Raw genomic sequence first — 17,055 nt, forward strand, 5'->3', positions numbered from 1 at the left:
CCAATGAGTGTCAACTTGATAAGAAAGTGCCCACCCACTTCTTTTGTTACAAACTGACCCTGGAACAGCTCAGCGCCTCTTTCGTTAGATACGTCACTTCCCATGGTTTGCTTTTTCAAAATAAAATGTATTTCCAAAATAATATTTATTATTTATTGTACAAAATACAAAAAAACATACAAATATTAGAAAAAAAATGTCTTTATACTTCACTTACTCTGTGTGATTACTACTAACAGGTAATATGGGTATATAATAGTTATTTATAAAAAAAAAAAAAATACATATATTATAATATGTACATGTACATATTGCACAGTTGGTGTACGCCTGGTGTTACTCTTGGACAAACCTGTCTAATAAATTAAGTTTTTATCCCTTTTTATCTGAAATTGGGTGGTGAACTTGATAACACTTGGTTCTATGTTTCTATTGTGTATTTCAGCTCTAGACTACCAGCTATACCCATTTTCAGACATCTTTTTCAACAACAAATTTCAGGCGAAGTGTATTTTCTTCAAATTCAGTATATTCAGACCACTATTACTCAGTGCCAGGAGCACTTGGAGTGATTCTTTACATTTTGCAAGAACAATAAGAGAGTTATCTTTTGAATGAGACCAAAATCATGCAGCTGGTGCAAATGGTTGAAGAGCAGCTTTCAATTTACTTTGGGTATGTCGTTTGTAGGTATTTTCGGAAAAATTCACCCACCTTCTAAGAGGTTGAAGTTTATTGTCTTATCTCTTGCAACATTTTGTTTTTGAATAATCACGCATGTATACTCAAGTAGATGGCGAATTTACTTAACTTACTTATGAGAATAATGAGTAAAATACTTACTTAAAGGCTGCAAAAGGTTGATTTCCTCTTCGGTCTTGCACACTGCAGGTATTGTTCAGACCCATGTCATGGATTGAGGAGATGAATGTCTTGAAAATATCAATAGATTTATCAGCATATAGGAGTGGCTTCCAGTCTCCAGGCATGCATGAATGTGTGTGAAAGGGTAAAAGTGACATGTAGACATGTTGTGCACGGAAGACCAGAAAGGCGCTATAAAAATGCAATTCCATCAGTGAAAAAATACAAACCATAAAAAATGTTAGTAGTTTTATTAATAAAATAACTGTCAACTAACACAACAGGCGCCTCCTATGTCACACTCGTATTTAAAATAAATAAACACATTCATTTGAAAGAAAGAAAGAAATGTCTGCAGAATATTCTACATTTATACTTCTGAACCTGTTTTGTGTTCAAATGAATGTCTTTGTTTGCTTGAAAACAAATTAAATCGTGTAGGAAACATACACATTCATATTGACAATGCACATTAATAAGAGTTCACAGGCCTAGCATTGAAACTGTAGTGACCTTCTGCAAAAACGTGTATGTGTTCTATATTCCATATGCCGCATGATTGGTATTTCCTGCTGAAGAAATGTCAAAAGTTATGTCATCCATCCATCCATCCATCGTCTACCGCTTATCCGGAATCGGGTCGCGGGGGCAGCAGCTCCAGTAAGGAACCCCAATCTTCCCTTCTCCGGGCCACATCCTCCAGCTCCGACTGGGGGATCCTGAGGCGTTCCCAGGCCAGTGAGGAGATATAATCTCTCCACCGAGTCCTGGGTCTTCCCCGGGGTCTCCTCCCAGCTGGACGTGCCTGGAACACCTCCCTAGGGAGGTGCCCAGGTGGCATCCTTACTAGATGCCCGAACCACCTCAACTGGCTCCTTTCAACGTAAAGGAGCAGCGGCTCTACTCCGAGTCTCTCACGGATGGCTGAGCTTCTCACCCTATCTCTAAGGGAGACGCCAGCCACCCGTCTGAGAAAACCCATTTCGGCCGCTTGTACCCGTGATCTCGTTCTTTCGGTCATGACCCAGCCTTCATGACCATAGGTGAGGGTAGGAACGAAGATCGACCGGTAGATTGAGAGCTTTGCCTTCTGGCTCAGCTCTCTTTTCGTCACAATGGTGCGGTAAAGTGACTGTAATACCGCCCCCGCTGCTCCGATTCTCCGGCCAATCTCTCGCTCCATTGTCCCCTCACTCGCGAACAAGACCCCGAGGTACTTGAACTCCTTCACTTGGGGTAATGGCTCATTCCCTACCCGGAGTAGGCAATCCACCGGTTTCCTGCTGAGAGCCATGGCCTCAGATTTGGAGGTGCTGATCCTCATCCCAACCGCTTCACAATCGGCTGCGAACCGATCCAGTGACTGTTGAAGGTCACAGACCGATGATGCCATAAGGACCACATCATCTACAAAGAGCAGCGATGAGATCCTCAGGTCACCGAACTGCAACCCCTCTCCTCCACGACTACGCCTCGATATCCTATCCATGAAAATCACGAACAGGATTGGTGATAAAGCGCAGCCCTGGCGGAGGCCAACATTCACGGGAAACGAGTCCGACTTACTGCCGAGTATCCGGACACAACTCTCGCTTTGGGCGTACAGGGATTGGATGGCCCTCAAAAGTGACCCCCTCACCCCATACTCCCGCAGCACCTCCCACAGTATCACCCGGGGGACCCGGTCATACGCCTTCTCCAGATCCACAAAACACATGTAGACCGGATGGGCGTACTCCCAGGCCCCCTCCAGGATCCTTGCGAGAGTGAAGAGTTGGTCCGTTGTTCCATGACCAGGACGGAATCCGCATTGTTCCTCTTCAATCAGAGGTTCGACTACCGGCCGAACCCTCCTTTCCAGTACCTTGGAGTAGACTTTACCAGGGAGGCTGAGAAGTGTGATACCCCTGTAGTTGGCACACACTCTCTGGTCCCCCTTTTTAAATAGGGGAACCACCACCCCGGTCTGCCAACCCCTAGGCACTGTCCCAGACTTCCACGCAATGTTGACGAGGCGTGTCAACCAAGACAGCCCCTCAACACCCAAAGCCTTCAGCATTTCTGGACGGATCTCATCAACCCCTGCGGCTTTGCCACTGTGGAGTTGTTTGACTACCTCAGTGACTTCCATCAGGGAAATTGACGATGATCCCCCATCAGCTTCCAGCTCTGCCTCAACCATAGAGGGCGTGTTAGTCGGATTCAGGAGTTCCTCAAAGTGCTCCTTCCACCGGCCGATAACCTTCTCAGTTGAAGTCAGCAGGGTCCCACCCTTGCTGTACACAGCTTGGATGGTTCCTCGCTTCCCCCTCCTGAGGTGCCGGATGGTTTTCCAGAAGCACCTTGGTGCCGACCGAAAGTCCTTCTCCATAGCTTCTCCGAACTTCTCCCACACCCGCTGCTTTGCCTCTGACATGGCAGAAGCTGCCGCCCTTCTAGTCCTTTGATACCCTGCAACTGTTTCCGGAGTCCTCCCGGATAACATAACCCGGAAGGACTCCTTCTTCAGTCGGACGGCTTCCCTGACCACCGGGGTCCACCACGGTGTTCGAGGGTTACCGCCCCTTGAGGCACCTAAGACCTTGAGACCACAGCTCATCACTGCAGCTTCAGCAATAGAGGTTTTGAACATCGCCCACTCAGGTTCAATGCCCCCAACCTCCACAGGGATGGCTGAAAAGCTCCGCCGGAGGTGTGAGTTAAAGATCCCCAGGACAGGGGCTTCCTCCAGACGTTCCCAGTTCACCCGCACTACCCGTTTGGGTTTACCAGGTCTGTCCAGAGTCTTCCCCCACCCCTTGATTCAACTCACCACCAGATGGTGATCAGTCGACAGCTCCGCCCCTCTCTTCACCCGAGTGTCCAAAACATGCGGCCTCAGGTCAGATGATACGATTACGAAATCGATCATTGACCTTTGGCCTAGGGTGCTCTGGTACCACGTGCACTTATGCGCATCCTTATGTTCGAACATGGTGTTTGTTATGGCCATTCCATGACTAGCACAGAAGTCCAACAACAAACGACCGTTCGGATTTAGATCAGGGAGGCCCTTCCTCCCAATCACGCCTCTCCAGGTGTCTCCATCGTTTCCCACATGTGCGTTGAAGTCTCCCAGCAAGACTACGGAGTCCCCTACTGGAGCCCCCTACTGGAGCCCCCTGCAGGGCTCCATTCAGGGTCTCCAAGAAGGCCGAATACTCCGAACTGCGGTTTAGGGCATAGGCACAAACAACAGTCAGAGTTTTCCCCCCCATAACCCGAAGGGTAGGGAGGCGACCCTCTCGTCCACCGGGGTAAACTCCAACGTAGCGGCGCTCAGCCAGGGGCTAGTGAGTATCCCCACCCCGGCGCTCGCTGTCGGGCCCTCCCTCTGGGCCTAGCTCCAGACGGGGGCCCGGGCTTCCTCCGGGCAGGGTCTCTCCTTTCCTTTCCCTTTTTTTCATGAAGTCGTTTTTGAACCATTCTTAGTCTGGCCCCTCGCCTGAGACCAATTTGCCTTGGGAGACCCTACCAGGAGCACTAGGCTCCAGACAACACAGCTCTCAGGTTCATAGGGACACACAAACCTCTCCACCACGATAAGGTGATGGTTTCCAGAGATGATATGATCCTTATGGCATCATCGCTCTGTGACCTTCAACAGTCACTGGATCGGTTCACAGCCGAGTGTGAAGCGGTTGGGATGAGGATCAGCACCTCAAAATCTGAGGCCATGGCTCTCAGCAGGAAACCGGTGGATTGCCTACTCCGGGTAGGGAATGAGCCATTACCCCAAGTGAAGGAGTTCAAGTACCTCGGGGTCTTGTTCGCGAGTGAGGGGACGATGGAGCGAGAGATTGGCTGGAGAATCGGAGCAGCGGGGGCGGTATTACAGTCACTTTACCGCACCGTTGTGACGAAAAGAGAGCTGAGCCAGAAGGCAAAGCTCTCAATATACCGGTCGATCTTCGTTCCTACCCTCACCTATGGTCATGAAGGCTGGGTCATGACCGAAAGAACGAGATCACGGGTACAAGCGGCCGAAATGGGTTTTCTCAGACGGGTGGCTGGCGTCTCCCTTAGAGATAGGGTGAGAAGCTCAGCCATCCGTGAGAGACTCGGAGTAGAGCCGCTGCTCCTTTACATTGAAAGGAGCCAGTTGAGGTGGTTCGGGCATCTAGTAAGGACGCCACCTGGGCGCCTCCCTAGGGAGGTGTTCCAGGCACGTCCAGCTGGGAGGAGACCCCGGGGAAGACCCAGGACTCGGTGGAGAGATTATATCTCCTCTCTGGCCTGGGAACGCCTCAGGATCCCCCAGTCGGAGATGGAGGATGTGGCCCGGAGAAGGGAAGATTGGGGTTCCTTACTGGAGCTGCTGCCCCCGCGACCCAATCCCGGATAAGCAGTAGACGATGGATGGATGGATGGATGTTCAGGATGCTGAACACCAGGACTTGCAAGAGGTAACACCAAAGAGAAAAATACATCATACATAGCAGGAGGCAGCTGAAATAGTATCAACAATAGTCAACAAGCTCCTATAAGATTTCTGTCTCTAAAACATCTGCCACCACTTACTCACAATACAATACATGTGCATTTCTTTAGTTATTGTTAATTTTTGTGGTTTGTGATGTAATTCTTTCTCGATTAAATGTAGCTTGTTCTGTCAACCAGATGTGAAATCCATCTGGTCCACTCGTGTCTTTGTCTATGACTAAAACCTCATATAAGACTTCATCCTGTCTAGGCATTGTTCAGCCTGGTCCGACAGCTGCCATTTGGGGTGCAAGACATGACTAAACCAGGTGGCAGGCTGTTTCTCTGGTTTTGCGAATAACACCATGGCCCTATGTCCCAATGAGTGCAAATTTTCAACCTAAAAAGAGATTTCAAATGTCATACAGACATATCACCAGCCTTATTTTTGTGAACTACTATTAGAGACATTAAACACATACCAAAACAGAGGCCTCATTAATAACATGTGAGGTGATTTTTTTTTTTTTGGCTTTTCAACCAGCCCACATTAAAAGGGAGAAGATAGATAAAATTACAGCTATGTTGCTAACTAGCCATGAGTGCGTTCACATAATGGGTTTGCAGCATATGAGCAATCGTAAAAAACGAGCAAGTGTAATAACAGCAGAGAGGCATATTTTGCAAACAAAAAGCAAACTGTAATAAACAAATAATCCATACTAAAAGTGACACAGTTGCAGCTGCCAAATGCAGGAAGGACAGCTGTCAAAAAATCGCAGATTATGTGAATGCGTAAATTATGGCTTGTATGGCAATTATAGCCTTATTCTTTCAGCTTCAACCCAGGTGGTGTCAAATGGACTTCCAAGCAAATAAAAAAAATCTAAAAACATAACTAGGGCTGTGCTGAATAGTTTTGAAATGTCATTCATAATGTTGACATTCAAATTCTAAATCAATATTTTTTTTCTTCATTGTCTTTAAAGCCAGTAGTTGTGCACAGTGTCAGACAAAGATGAGACTACACTAATATTATTATTGTTATACTATTAGTAGAATTTTCTTCAACAGGCTTTCGGTTATATGCCTGGAGAGAGGTCTGTGGTTAACACCAGTTGAAGATACAGATAGGGCCATAAATATTTGGACATTGAAACAATTTTCATAATTTTGGTTCTGGACACCAGCACAATGGACTTGAAATTAAACATGTGCTATGTGCTTTAAGTGAGGGTATTTACATCCAAATCAGGTTAATGGTGTAGGAATTACAACATATTTTATACATGGAATCCCCTTTTAAGGGACCAAAAGTAATTGGACAAAGTAACATAATCATAAATCAAATTGTCACTTTTAATATTTGGTTGTAAATCCTTTGCAGTCAATGACAGCCTGAAGTCTGGAACCCATAGAATCACCAGACGCTGGGTTTGGTCCCTAGTGATGCTCTGCCAGGCCTCTATTGCAGCTGGCAGTTTCCCTTCAGTTTTTTCTTCAGCAAGTAAAATGCTCACTTGGATTCAGGTCAGGTGATTGATTTGGCAAATGCAGAACATTGCACTTCTTTGCATTAAAAAACTATTTGGTTGCTTTCGCAGTATGCTTCGGCTCGATGTCCATCTGCACTATGAAGCGCCGTCCAATGAGTTCTGAAGCATTTGGCTGAATATGAGCAGATAATATTGTCCGAAACACTTCAGAGTTGTCCTTTTGTCAGCAGTCACATCATCAATAAACACAAGGGAACCAGCTCCATTGGCAGCTTTTTTAGCAAACTCTAATCTGGTCATCCTGTTATATATGTATGTGTGTGTGTGTGTGTGTGTGTGTGTGTGTGTGTGTGTGTGTGTGTGTGTGTTTTCTGATCAATGACAGAAAGATTATTTTACATTAAAGTAAAGTGAGGACAATTTTTACACATGAAATTATATTGTCAAAGTTAAATGACATAAACTAATTAACATTAACTGTTGTTAACTAGCTAATGTTAACATTAATGTCAGCTAAAAGTACAGGGCTTAACCAATATTACTTTAATAGGTTTAACTTACCTGAACATGGTCTCGTCTCAGCCTAAAATATATCCTGTGCTGGTGGTGGCAGTGATAAACTATCTCTTCAACCACGATTGAAAGAACAAAAAAAATCTGGATAAAATAAATGATAAAAAGTAAAACGCCAACTTGCTTGATCGCTTCTGAGAGTTGCTAGGCGACGGCAAAAGGTACAGGCGCAAACAGCTGGTGACGTTGATTCTCTTCTGGCTTTCTCTCCCTACACTCCTCCTCGACTTCGAGTACTGTACCTTGACCTAAACCAATCACGCCGCGGAATCACAATGGACCTAAACCAAATCATGGCTCAGCTTCTCTCCGATGACGCCCTCGTCACGCCACTGGATGACATTGGATGTTGGATTAGCGTCAACTCCTCAAAGTAAGTAACAACATTAAATGTTTTTGTTTTCTTCTTTAACTGTCGTAAAAACTTATATTTCAATTCTTCGGTCAAAGTAATTTTATCTCTTTGTTGGCTACGGTCTACATTACAGTTAAACTACTACGTTATACGGCAATTTCCGTCGGCATAACATTAGCAAGCAATCGTTAATCGTTTCTGCATGTAATAACGTTAACTGTAATATTCATGGATGGAAACAGCCATGTGTAAATATGTCCAAGTATTCACAATAATTCAAGTATGTAGTTATACAAACGTTGTATCAATTACCATTTTATTAAGCTTACTACTCGTTTATGACCAGTGGTTTCGACGTTAATGCTACAACTACCGTAACGTAGATATTACAATTGTCATTATGTGCTGCAAGGTTTCAAAATATACAAAGTTTGTCCTGTAATTTATGACTGCTATTGATAACGGTGGCGTTATATGAGTGGGGGTTTATGTGCTGCAGGGTCACTGTGTATTGTTAAATATATATTTAACAATACACTGTGACCCTGCAGCACACACACACACATATATATATATATATATATATATATATATATATATACATATATATATAATGTATATATTTATATATATAAATATATACATTTAATACATGACAGATAAAGGATAATTGCGCAGTATAAATATGAATTATGTGTATGAATATGTATAGATAGCAGCAGTAGTTCGCTTAACTAATAGTGTTATTTGACTGTACTCATAAGTATGGACTAGTTCAGAATACCATGATTATACTCATATGCAGATGAAGCTATTGTTAACGTTATTTTTCCATGTTATCTTTAGATGAGCACGAAACCTAAGAGCCACAAGGCAGCGGAAGTGGCATAACCTTTATCAGAAGCGAAATATGTACCTATTACTTATTACTGTCATTAGTATGTTCCTTGTTGAAAAAGCGGCAATATGCTGATGTAGATAATATCAATAAGACAATGTAATGTACACTGAGTGACTTCAGGCTAATTAACAATTGTGATCGTTTCAGATTGAGAAATGGTGATCTATTTGAAAATGAATTCTCATTATTGTTATTCTTGCATCACGTGTCTGTTACAATACTGTTATGCTTTTGCTGTTACATCACATGTTGTACTTAATGGTTTATTTAGCCTGCCTGTGCCCCGCAGTCTGTGGCCTCAGTGTGCAACAATGAAACAAAATTAATAAGAAAATAAAAAACTATGTCTCAGGGAAAATCAAACAAATTAATACATTTCAAACATATTCTTAATAACTTAAATACAGTTGCAGGTTTGATGCACGTGTACTCAATGATGTGATATTGTGTGACAGATATGATGTTATCACATCTGTCTTATTGTGCCACCTCCTGGTCACAGCTCTGTACAACAACAATACAACCAGTAAACTGTTTAAACGAGCAGGGACAACAGCTGGAAATTAGCATTGTGCTATATCTGGTTCATGTATTACACTTTGTCCCTGTTTTTGATTGAAATTAAATGTGCATTTCAGGTATGCTTGTGACAGGAAGTAGGTGGAGACGGCGAGATGGAGGAGGCGACAGAAGGAGAGCGAGCCCAGCGGTCTGTCCAAGGAGATGGCGGTGGAGGGTCCGAAGGAGGTGAGGAAGGAGAAGACGGAGGTATGCAGAGGTGTGAGGCGCTATTCGGACGTGTCAGAGGTGGAGGAGGAGCGGGATGATGAAGACCACAGGGAAACTAAGGACGAAGATGGGAACGGGACTGATGAGGACAAGATGGAGGTGGTGGCAAGAGCAGAGGACAAAGCGGTGGCTGGGAGCGTGAAGGAGAGAGAGCCCAGCGGTCTATCCGAGGACAAGATGGAGGTGGTGGCAGGAGCAGAGGAGGAAGCGGTGGCTGGGAGTGTGAAGGAGAGCGAGTCCAGCGGTCTATCCACAGAGAAGGTCCGGAAGAAGAGGATAGCCCATAAGAAGGATGTAATTAAGAAAATTAAAAAAGGAGCGGAGATGGGAGAGAAATGTACACAATCTGAGGACGGGAGCCTTTGAAAAAGCAATGGTTGATAAAGATATATATAAGGTTAAAGGGAAAAATTGATTGGTTGAGGGGGGGAATTAAAAAAAAAAAAAAAAGAAAAAAAAAATATGTGGGGTTAAAGTATAAACAAGGGACAGTAAATTGATCATGTAAATAAGGGGAAAAGGAAAATGATTTAAATTCTTGTTGTGTTTTAGTTGTTTGAATTTGTAGAATGTGCTTATTGGGTTGTGTAATATGGGATTGTTGGTGTTAGTGTTAATTATTTATTTAAATTTTAAAAATGTATGTGTGGTGTTTTCGAGTGAAGATATGTGTGCCCAGAAATATAATGTAGAATTGTAAATAAAATGTATACTTTTTCATAATAAAAGAGAAAAAACAAAAAAAAAAGACAATGCCCGATTTCGTCAGATCTTGGAAGCTAAGCAAAGTTGGGCTGGGTCAGTACTTGGATGGGTGACTGCCTGGGAATACCCGGTGCTGTAAGCATTTTGTTTCCGTCTTAATTTGCAAAATGAAGACATGAATAGAACTGTCCGCGTATATTAAGAAAAGACAATTCATTGTGCTTTACCTTCAATAAACAGCAAGAGTATATGCTCTATTTCAGATTACGGCCATACCACACTGACAAAGCCCGATCTCGTCAGATCTCGGAAGCTAAGCAAAGTTGGGCTGGGTCAGTACTTGGATGGGTGACTGCCTGGGAATACCCGGTGCTGTAAGCATTTTGCTTCCTTCTTAATTTGCAAAATGAAGACATGATTAGAACTGTCCGCATATATTAAGAAAAGACAATTCATTGTGTTTTAGCTTCAATAAACAGCAAGAGTATATGCTCTAGTTTAGATTACGGCCATACCACACTGACAACGCCCGATCTCGTCTGATCTCGGAAGCTAAGCAGAGCTGGGCTGGGTCAGTACTTGGATGGGTGACCGCCTGGGAATACCCGGTGCTGTAAGCATTTTGTTTCCTTCTTAATTAGCAAAATGAAGACATGAATAGAACTGTCCGCGTATATTAAGAAAAGACAATTCATTGTGTTTTACTTTCAATAAACAGCAAGTGTATATGCTCTATTTTAGATTACGGCCATACCACCCTGACAACGCCTGATCTCGGAAGCTAAGCAGAGTTGGGCTGGGTCAGTACTTGGATGGGTGACCGCCTGGGAATACCCGGTGCTGTAAGCATTTTGTTTCCTTCTTAATTAGCAAAATGAAGACATGAATAGAACTGTCCGCGTATATTAAGAAAAGACAATTCATTGTGTTTTACCTTCAATATAAAGCAAGTGTATATGCTCTATTTTAGATTACGGCCATACCACACTGACAACGCCCGATCTCGTCTGATCTCGGAAGCTAAGCAGAGTTGGGCTGGGTCAGTACTTGGATGGGTGACCGCCTGGGAATACCCGGTGCTGTAAGCATTTTGTTTCCTTCTTAATTAGCAAAATGAAGACATGAATAGAACTGTCCGCGTATATTAAGAAAAGACAATTCATTGTGTTTTACCTTCAATATAAAGCAAGTGTATATGCTCTATTTTAGATTACGGCCATACCACACTGACAACGCCCGATCTCGTCTGATCTCGGAAGCTAAGCAGAGTTGGGCTGGGTCAGTACTTGGATGGGTGACCGCCTGGGAATACCCGGTGCTGTAAGCATTTTGTTTCCTTCTTAATTAGCAAAATGAAGACATGAATAGAACTGTCCGCGTATATTAAGAAAAGACAATTCATTGTGTTTTACCTTCAATATAAAGCAAGTGTATATGCTCTATTTAGATTACGGCCATACCACACTGACAACGCCCGATCTCGTCTGATCTCGGAAGCTAAGCAGAGTTGGGCTGGGTCAGTACTTGGATGGGTGACCGCCTGGGAATACCCGGTGCTGTAAGCATTTTGTTTCCTTCTTAATTAGCAAAATGAAGACATGAATAGAACTGTCCGCGTATATTAAGAAAAGACAATTCATTGTGTTTTACCTTCAATATAAAGCAAGTGTATATGCTCTATTTTAGATTACGGCCATACCACACTGACAACGCCCGATCTCGTCTGATCTCGGAAGCTAAGCAGAGTTGGGCTGGGTCAGTACTTGGATGGGTGACCGCCTGGGAATACCCGGTGCTGTAAGCATTTTGTTTCCTTCTTAATTAGCAAAATGAAGACATGAATAGAACTGTCCGCGTATATTAAGAAAAGACAATTCATTGTGTTTTACCTTCAATATAAAGCAAGTGTATATGCTCTATTTTAGATTACGGCCATACCACACTGACAACGCCCGATCTCGTCTGATCTCGGAAGCTAAGCAGAGTTGGGCTGGGTCAGTACTTGGATGGGTGACCGCCTGGGAATACCCGGTGCTGTAAGCATTTTGTTTCCTTCTTAATTAGCAAAATGAAGACATGAATAGAACTGTCCGCGTATATTAAGAAAAGACAATTCATTGTGTTTTACCTTCAATATAAAGCAAGTGTATATGCTCTATTTTAGATTACGGCCATACCACACTGACAACGCCCGATCTCGTCTGATCTCGGAAGCTAAGCAGAGTTGGGCTGGGTCAGTACTTGGATGGGTGACCGCCTGGGAATACCCGGTGCTGTAAGCATTTTGTTTCCTTCTTAATTAGCAAAATGAAGACATGAATAGAACTGTCCGCGTATATTAAGAAAAGACAATTCATTGTGTTTTACCTTCAATATAAAGCAAGTGTATATGCTCTATTTTAGATTACGGCCATACCACACTGACAACGCCCGATCTCGTCTGATCTCGGAAGCTAAGCAGAGTTGGGCTGGGTCAGTACTTGGATGGGTGACCGCCTGGGAATACCCGGTGCTGTAAGCATTTTGTTTCCTTCTTAATTAGCAAAATGAAGACATGAATAGAACTGTCCGCGTATATTAAGAAAAGACAATTCATTGTGTTTTACCTTCAATATAAAGCAAGTGTATATGCTCTATTTTAGATTACGGCCATACCACACTGACAACGCCCGATCTCGTCTGATCTCGGAAGCTAAGCAGAGTTGGGCTGGGTCAGTACTTGGATGGGTGACCGCCTGGGAATACCCGGTGCTGTAAGCATTTTGTTTCCTTCTTAATTAGCAAAATGAAGACATGAATAGAACTGTCCGCGTATATTAAGAAAAGACAATTCATTGTGTTTTACCTTCAATATAAAGCAAGTGTATATGCTCTATTTTAGATTACGGCCATACCACACTGACAACGCCCGATCTCGTCTGATCTCGGAAGCTAAGCAGAGTTGGGCTGGGTCAGTACTTGGATGGGTGACCGCCTGGGAATACCCGGTGCTGTAAGCATTTTGTTTCCTTCTTAATTAGCAAAATGAAGACATGAATAGAACTGTCCGCGTATATTAAGAAAAGACAATTCATTGTGTTTTACCTTCAATATAAAGCAAGTGTATATGCTCTATTTTAGATTACGGCCATACCACACTGACAACGCCCGATCTCGTCTGATCTCGGAAGCTAAGCAGAGTTGGGCTGGGTCAGTACTTGGATGGGTGACCGCCTGGGAATACCCGGTGCTGTAAGCATTTTGTTTCCTTCTTAATTAGCAAAATGAAGACATGAATAGAACTGTCCGCGTATATTAAGAAAAGACAATTCATTGTGTTTTACCTTCAATATAAAGCAAGTGTATATGCTCTATTTTAGATTACGGCCATACCACACTGACAACGCCCGATCTCGTCTGATCTCGGAAGCTAAGCAGAGTTGGGCTGGGTCAGTACTTGGATGGGTGACCGCCTGGGAATACCCGGTGCTGTAAGCATTTTGTTTCCTTCTTAATTAGCAAAATGAAGACATGAATAGAACTGTCCGCGTATATTAAGAAAAGACAATTCATTGTGTTTTACCTTCAATATAAAGCAAGTGTATATGCTCTATTTTAGATTACGGCCATACCACACTGACAACGCCCGATCTCGTCTGATCTCGGAAGCTAAGCAGAGTTGGGCTGGGTCAGTACTTGGATGGGTGACCGCCTGGGAATACCCGGTGCTGTAAGCATTTTGTTTCCTTCTTAATTAGCAAAATGAAGACATGAATAGAACTGTCCGCGTATATTAAGAAAAGACAATTCATTGTGTTTTACCTTCAATATAAAGCAAGTGTATATGCTCTATTTTAGATTACGGCCATACCACACTGACAACGCCCGATCTCGTCTGATCTCGGAAGCTAAGCAGAGTTGGGCTGGGTCAGTACTTGGATGGGTGACCGCCTGGGAATACCCGGTGCTGTAAGCATTTTGTTTCCTTCTTAATTAGCAAAATGAAGACATGAATAGAACTGTCCGCGTATATTAAGAAAAGACAATTCATTGTGTTTTACCTTCAATATAACAGCAAGTGTATATGCTCTATTTTAGATTACGGCCATACCACACTGACAACGCCCGATCTCGTCTGATCTCGGAAGCTAAGCAGAGTTGGGCTGGGTCAGTACTTGGATGGGTGACCGCCTGGGAATACCCGGTGCTGTAAGCATTTTGTTTCCTTCTTAATTAGCAAAATGAAGACATGAATAGAACTGTCCGCGTATATTAAGAAAAGACAATTCATTGTGTTTTACCTTCAATATAAAGCAAGTGTATATGCTCTATTTTAGATTACGGCCATACCACACTGACAACGCCCGATCTCGTCTGATCTCGGAAGCTAAGCAGAGTTGGGCTGGGTCAGTACTTGGATGGGTGACCGCCTGGGAATACCCGGTGCTGTAAGCATTTTGTTTCCTTCTTAATTAGCAAAATGAAGACATGAATAGAACTGTCCGCGTATATTAAGAAAAGACAATTCATTGTGTTTTACCTTCAATATAAAGCAAGTGTATATGCTCTATTTAGATTACGGCCATACCACACTGACAACGCCCGATCTCGTCTGATCTCGGAAGCTAAGCAGAGTTGGGCTGGGTCAGTACTTGGATGGGTGACCGCCTGGGAATACCCGGTGCTGTAAGCATTTTGTTTCCTTCTTAATTAGCAAAATGAAGACATGAATAGAACTGTCCGCGTATATTAAGAAAAGACAATTCATTGTGTTTTACCTTCAATATAAAGCAAGTGTATATGCTCTATTTTAGATTACGGCCATACCACACTGACAACGCCCGATCTCGTCTGATCTCGGAAGCTAAGCAGAGTTGGGCTGGGTCAGTACTTGGATGGGTGACCGCCTGGGAATACCCGGTGCTGTAAGCATTTTGTTTCCTTCTTAATTAGCAAAATGAAGACATGAATAGAACTGTCCGCGTATATTAAGAAAAGACAATTCATTGTGTTTTACCTTCAATATAAAGCAAGTGTATATGCTCTATTTTAGATTACGGCCATACCACACTGACAACGCCCGATCTCGTCTGATCTCGGAAGCTAAGCAGAGTTGGGCTGGGTCAGTACTTGGATGGGTGACCGCCTGGGAATACCCGGTGCTGTAAGCATTTTGTTTCCTTCTTAATTAGCAAAATGAAGACATGAATAGAACTGTCCGCGTATATTAAGAAAAGACAATTCATTGTGTTTTACCTTCAATATAAAGCAAGTGTATATGCTCTATTTTAGATTACGGCCATACCACACTGACAACGCCCGATCTCGTCTGATCTCGGAAGCTAAGCAGAGTTGGGCTGGGTCAGTACTTGGATGGGTGACCGCCTGGGAATACCCGGTGCTGTAAGCATTTTGTTTCCTTCTTAATTAGCAAAATGAAGACATGAATAGAACTGTCCGCGTATATTAAGAAAAGACAATTCATTGTGTTTTACCTTCAATATAAAGCAAGTGTATATGCTCTATTTTAGATTACGGCCATACCACACTGACAACGCCCGATCTCGTCTGATCTCGGAAGCTAAGCAGAGTTGGGCTGGGTCAGTACTTGGATGGGTGACCGCCTGGGAATACCCGGTGCTGTAAGCATTTTGTTTCCTTCTTAATTAGCAAAATGAAGACATGAATAGAACTGTCCGCGTATATTAAGAAAAGACAATTCATTGTGTTTTACCTTCAATATAAAGCAAGTGTATATGCTCTATTTTAGATTACGGCCATACCACACTGACAACGCCCGATCTCGTCTGATCTCGGAAGCTAAGCAGAGTTGGGCTGGGTCAGTACTTGGATGGGTGACCGCCTGGGAATACCCGGTGCTGTAAGCATTTTGTTTCCTTCTTAATTAGCAAAATGAAGACATGAATAGAACTGTCCGCGTATATTAAGAAAAGACAATTCATTGTGTTTTACCTTCAATATAAAGCAAGTGTATATGCTCTATTTTAGATTACGGCCATACCACACTGACAACGCCCGATCTCGTCTGATCTCGGAAGCTAAGCAGAGTTGGGCTGGGTCAGTACTTGGATGGGTGACCGCCTGGGAATACCCGGTGCTGTAAGCATTTTGTTTCCTTCTTAATTAGCAAAATGAAGACATGAATAGAACTGTCCGCGTATATTAAGAAAAGACAATTCATTGTGTTTTACCTTCAATATAAAGCAAGTGTATATGCTCTATTTTAGATTACGGCCATACCACACTGACAACGCCCGATCTCGTCTGATCTCGGAAGCTAAGCAGAGTTGGGCTGGGTCAGTACTTGGATGGGTGACCGCCTGGGAATACCCGGTGCTGTAAGCATTTTGTTTCCTTCTTAATTAGCAAAATGAAGACATGAATAGAACTGTCCGCGTATATTAAGAAAAGACAATTCATTGTGTTTTACCTTCAATATAAAGCAAGTGTATATGCTCTATTTTAGATTACGGCCATACCACACTGACAACGCCCGATCTCGTCTGATCTCGGAAGCTAAGCAGAGTTGGGCTGGGTCAGTACTTGGATGGGTGACCGCCTGGGAATACCCGGTGCTGTAAGCATTTTGTTTCCTTCTTAATTAGCAAAATGAAGACATGAATAGAACTGTCCGCGTATATTAAGAAAAGACAATTCATTGTGTTTTACCTTCAATATAAAGCAAGTGTATATGCTCTATTTTAGATTACGGCCATACCACACTGACAACGCCCGATCTCGTCTGATCTCGGAAGCTAAGCAGAGTTGGGCTGGGTCAGTACTTGGATGGGTGACCGCCTGGGAATACCCGGTGCTGTAAGCATTTTGTTTCCTTCTTAATTAGCAAAATGAAGACATGAATAGAACTGTCCGCGTATATTAAGAAAAGACAATTCATTGTGTTTTACCTT

At 43.3% G+C, this 17,055-nt stretch overlaps 1 protein-coding gene, 26 non-coding genes and 2 pseudogenes across 27 annotated transcripts in view; all 29 read left to right on the forward strand.

The window, feature by feature from the left end:
• Positions 1 to 9,373: 9,373 nt before the first annotated feature.
• Positions 9,374 to 17,055, forward strand: part of LOC115027765 (actin-histidine N-methyltransferase-like) — a 33,997-nt gene continuing 26,315 nt past the window's right edge. Inside the window, 1 exon segment of the mRNA XM_029461248.1 lies at positions 9,374 to 9,733. Within this exon segment, the coding sequence (XP_029317108.1) occupies positions 9,374 to 9,733 (360 nt within the window).
• LOC115027933 (uncharacterized) lies at positions 10,407 to 10,525 on the forward strand (annotated as a pseudogene).
• On the forward strand, positions 10,646 to 10,764 carry LOC115027932 (5S ribosomal RNA). Its single transcript, XR_003834431.1, has one exon. It is a non-coding gene; the product is annotated as a 5S ribosomal RNA (ribosomal RNA).
• Positions 10,885 to 10,993, forward strand: LOC115027934 (uncharacterized; annotated as a pseudogene).
• Positions 11,114 to 11,232, forward strand: LOC115027911 (5S ribosomal RNA). Its single transcript, XR_003834410.1, has one exon. It is a non-coding gene; the product is annotated as a 5S ribosomal RNA (ribosomal RNA).
• LOC115027976 (5S ribosomal RNA) lies at positions 11,353 to 11,471 on the forward strand. Its single transcript, XR_003834472.1, has one exon. It is a non-coding gene; the product is annotated as a 5S ribosomal RNA (ribosomal RNA).
• Positions 11,591 to 11,709, forward strand: LOC115027988 (5S ribosomal RNA). Its single transcript, XR_003834483.1, has one exon. It is a non-coding gene; the product is annotated as a 5S ribosomal RNA (ribosomal RNA).
• LOC115028000 (5S ribosomal RNA) lies at positions 11,830 to 11,948 on the forward strand. The gene has a single exon (XR_003834494.1). It is a non-coding gene; the product is annotated as a 5S ribosomal RNA (ribosomal RNA).
• On the forward strand, positions 12,069 to 12,187 carry LOC115028011 (5S ribosomal RNA). Its single transcript, XR_003834505.1, has one exon. It is a non-coding gene; the product is annotated as a 5S ribosomal RNA (ribosomal RNA).
• Positions 12,308 to 12,426, forward strand: LOC115027917 (5S ribosomal RNA). Its single transcript, XR_003834416.1, has one exon. It is a non-coding gene; the product is annotated as a 5S ribosomal RNA (ribosomal RNA).
• On the forward strand, positions 12,547 to 12,665 carry LOC115027928 (5S ribosomal RNA). Its single transcript, XR_003834427.1, has one exon. It is a non-coding gene; the product is annotated as a 5S ribosomal RNA (ribosomal RNA).
• Positions 12,786 to 12,904, forward strand: LOC115027937 (5S ribosomal RNA). Its single transcript, XR_003834434.1, has one exon. It is a non-coding gene; the product is annotated as a 5S ribosomal RNA (ribosomal RNA).
• LOC115027948 (5S ribosomal RNA) lies at positions 13,025 to 13,143 on the forward strand. Its single transcript, XR_003834445.1, has one exon. It is a non-coding gene; the product is annotated as a 5S ribosomal RNA (ribosomal RNA).
• LOC115027959 (5S ribosomal RNA) lies at positions 13,264 to 13,382 on the forward strand. Its single transcript, XR_003834456.1, has one exon. It is a non-coding gene; the product is annotated as a 5S ribosomal RNA (ribosomal RNA).
• Positions 13,503 to 13,621, forward strand: LOC115027970 (5S ribosomal RNA). The gene has a single exon (XR_003834466.1). It is a non-coding gene; the product is annotated as a 5S ribosomal RNA (ribosomal RNA).
• Positions 13,742 to 13,860, forward strand: LOC115027972 (5S ribosomal RNA). Its single transcript, XR_003834468.1, has one exon. It is a non-coding gene; the product is annotated as a 5S ribosomal RNA (ribosomal RNA).
• Positions 13,981 to 14,099, forward strand: LOC115027973 (5S ribosomal RNA). Its single transcript, XR_003834469.1, has one exon. It is a non-coding gene; the product is annotated as a 5S ribosomal RNA (ribosomal RNA).
• Positions 14,221 to 14,339, forward strand: LOC115027974 (5S ribosomal RNA). The gene has a single exon (XR_003834470.1). It is a non-coding gene; the product is annotated as a 5S ribosomal RNA (ribosomal RNA).
• Positions 14,460 to 14,578, forward strand: LOC115027975 (5S ribosomal RNA). The gene has a single exon (XR_003834471.1). It is a non-coding gene; the product is annotated as a 5S ribosomal RNA (ribosomal RNA).
• Positions 14,698 to 14,816, forward strand: LOC115027977 (5S ribosomal RNA). The gene has a single exon (XR_003834473.1). It is a non-coding gene; the product is annotated as a 5S ribosomal RNA (ribosomal RNA).
• Positions 14,937 to 15,055, forward strand: LOC115027978 (5S ribosomal RNA). Its single transcript, XR_003834474.1, has one exon. It is a non-coding gene; the product is annotated as a 5S ribosomal RNA (ribosomal RNA).
• LOC115027979 (5S ribosomal RNA) lies at positions 15,176 to 15,294 on the forward strand. The gene has a single exon (XR_003834475.1). It is a non-coding gene; the product is annotated as a 5S ribosomal RNA (ribosomal RNA).
• Positions 15,415 to 15,533, forward strand: LOC115027980 (5S ribosomal RNA). Its single transcript, XR_003834476.1, has one exon. It is a non-coding gene; the product is annotated as a 5S ribosomal RNA (ribosomal RNA).
• LOC115027981 (5S ribosomal RNA) lies at positions 15,654 to 15,772 on the forward strand. Its single transcript, XR_003834477.1, has one exon. It is a non-coding gene; the product is annotated as a 5S ribosomal RNA (ribosomal RNA).
• LOC115027982 (5S ribosomal RNA) lies at positions 15,893 to 16,011 on the forward strand. Its single transcript, XR_003834478.1, has one exon. It is a non-coding gene; the product is annotated as a 5S ribosomal RNA (ribosomal RNA).
• Positions 16,132 to 16,250, forward strand: LOC115027984 (5S ribosomal RNA). The gene has a single exon (XR_003834479.1). It is a non-coding gene; the product is annotated as a 5S ribosomal RNA (ribosomal RNA).
• LOC115027985 (5S ribosomal RNA) lies at positions 16,371 to 16,489 on the forward strand. Its single transcript, XR_003834480.1, has one exon. It is a non-coding gene; the product is annotated as a 5S ribosomal RNA (ribosomal RNA).
• On the forward strand, positions 16,610 to 16,728 carry LOC115027986 (5S ribosomal RNA). The gene has a single exon (XR_003834481.1). It is a non-coding gene; the product is annotated as a 5S ribosomal RNA (ribosomal RNA).
• Positions 16,849 to 16,967, forward strand: LOC115027987 (5S ribosomal RNA). Its single transcript, XR_003834482.1, has one exon. It is a non-coding gene; the product is annotated as a 5S ribosomal RNA (ribosomal RNA).

The sequence above is a fragment of the Cottoperca gobio genome, chromosome 22, assembly GCF_900634415.1.
Source record: "Cottoperca gobio chromosome 22, fCotGob3.1, whole genome shotgun sequence".
NCBI lineage: Eukaryota > Metazoa > Chordata > Actinopteri > Perciformes > Bovichtidae > Cottoperca > Cottoperca gobio.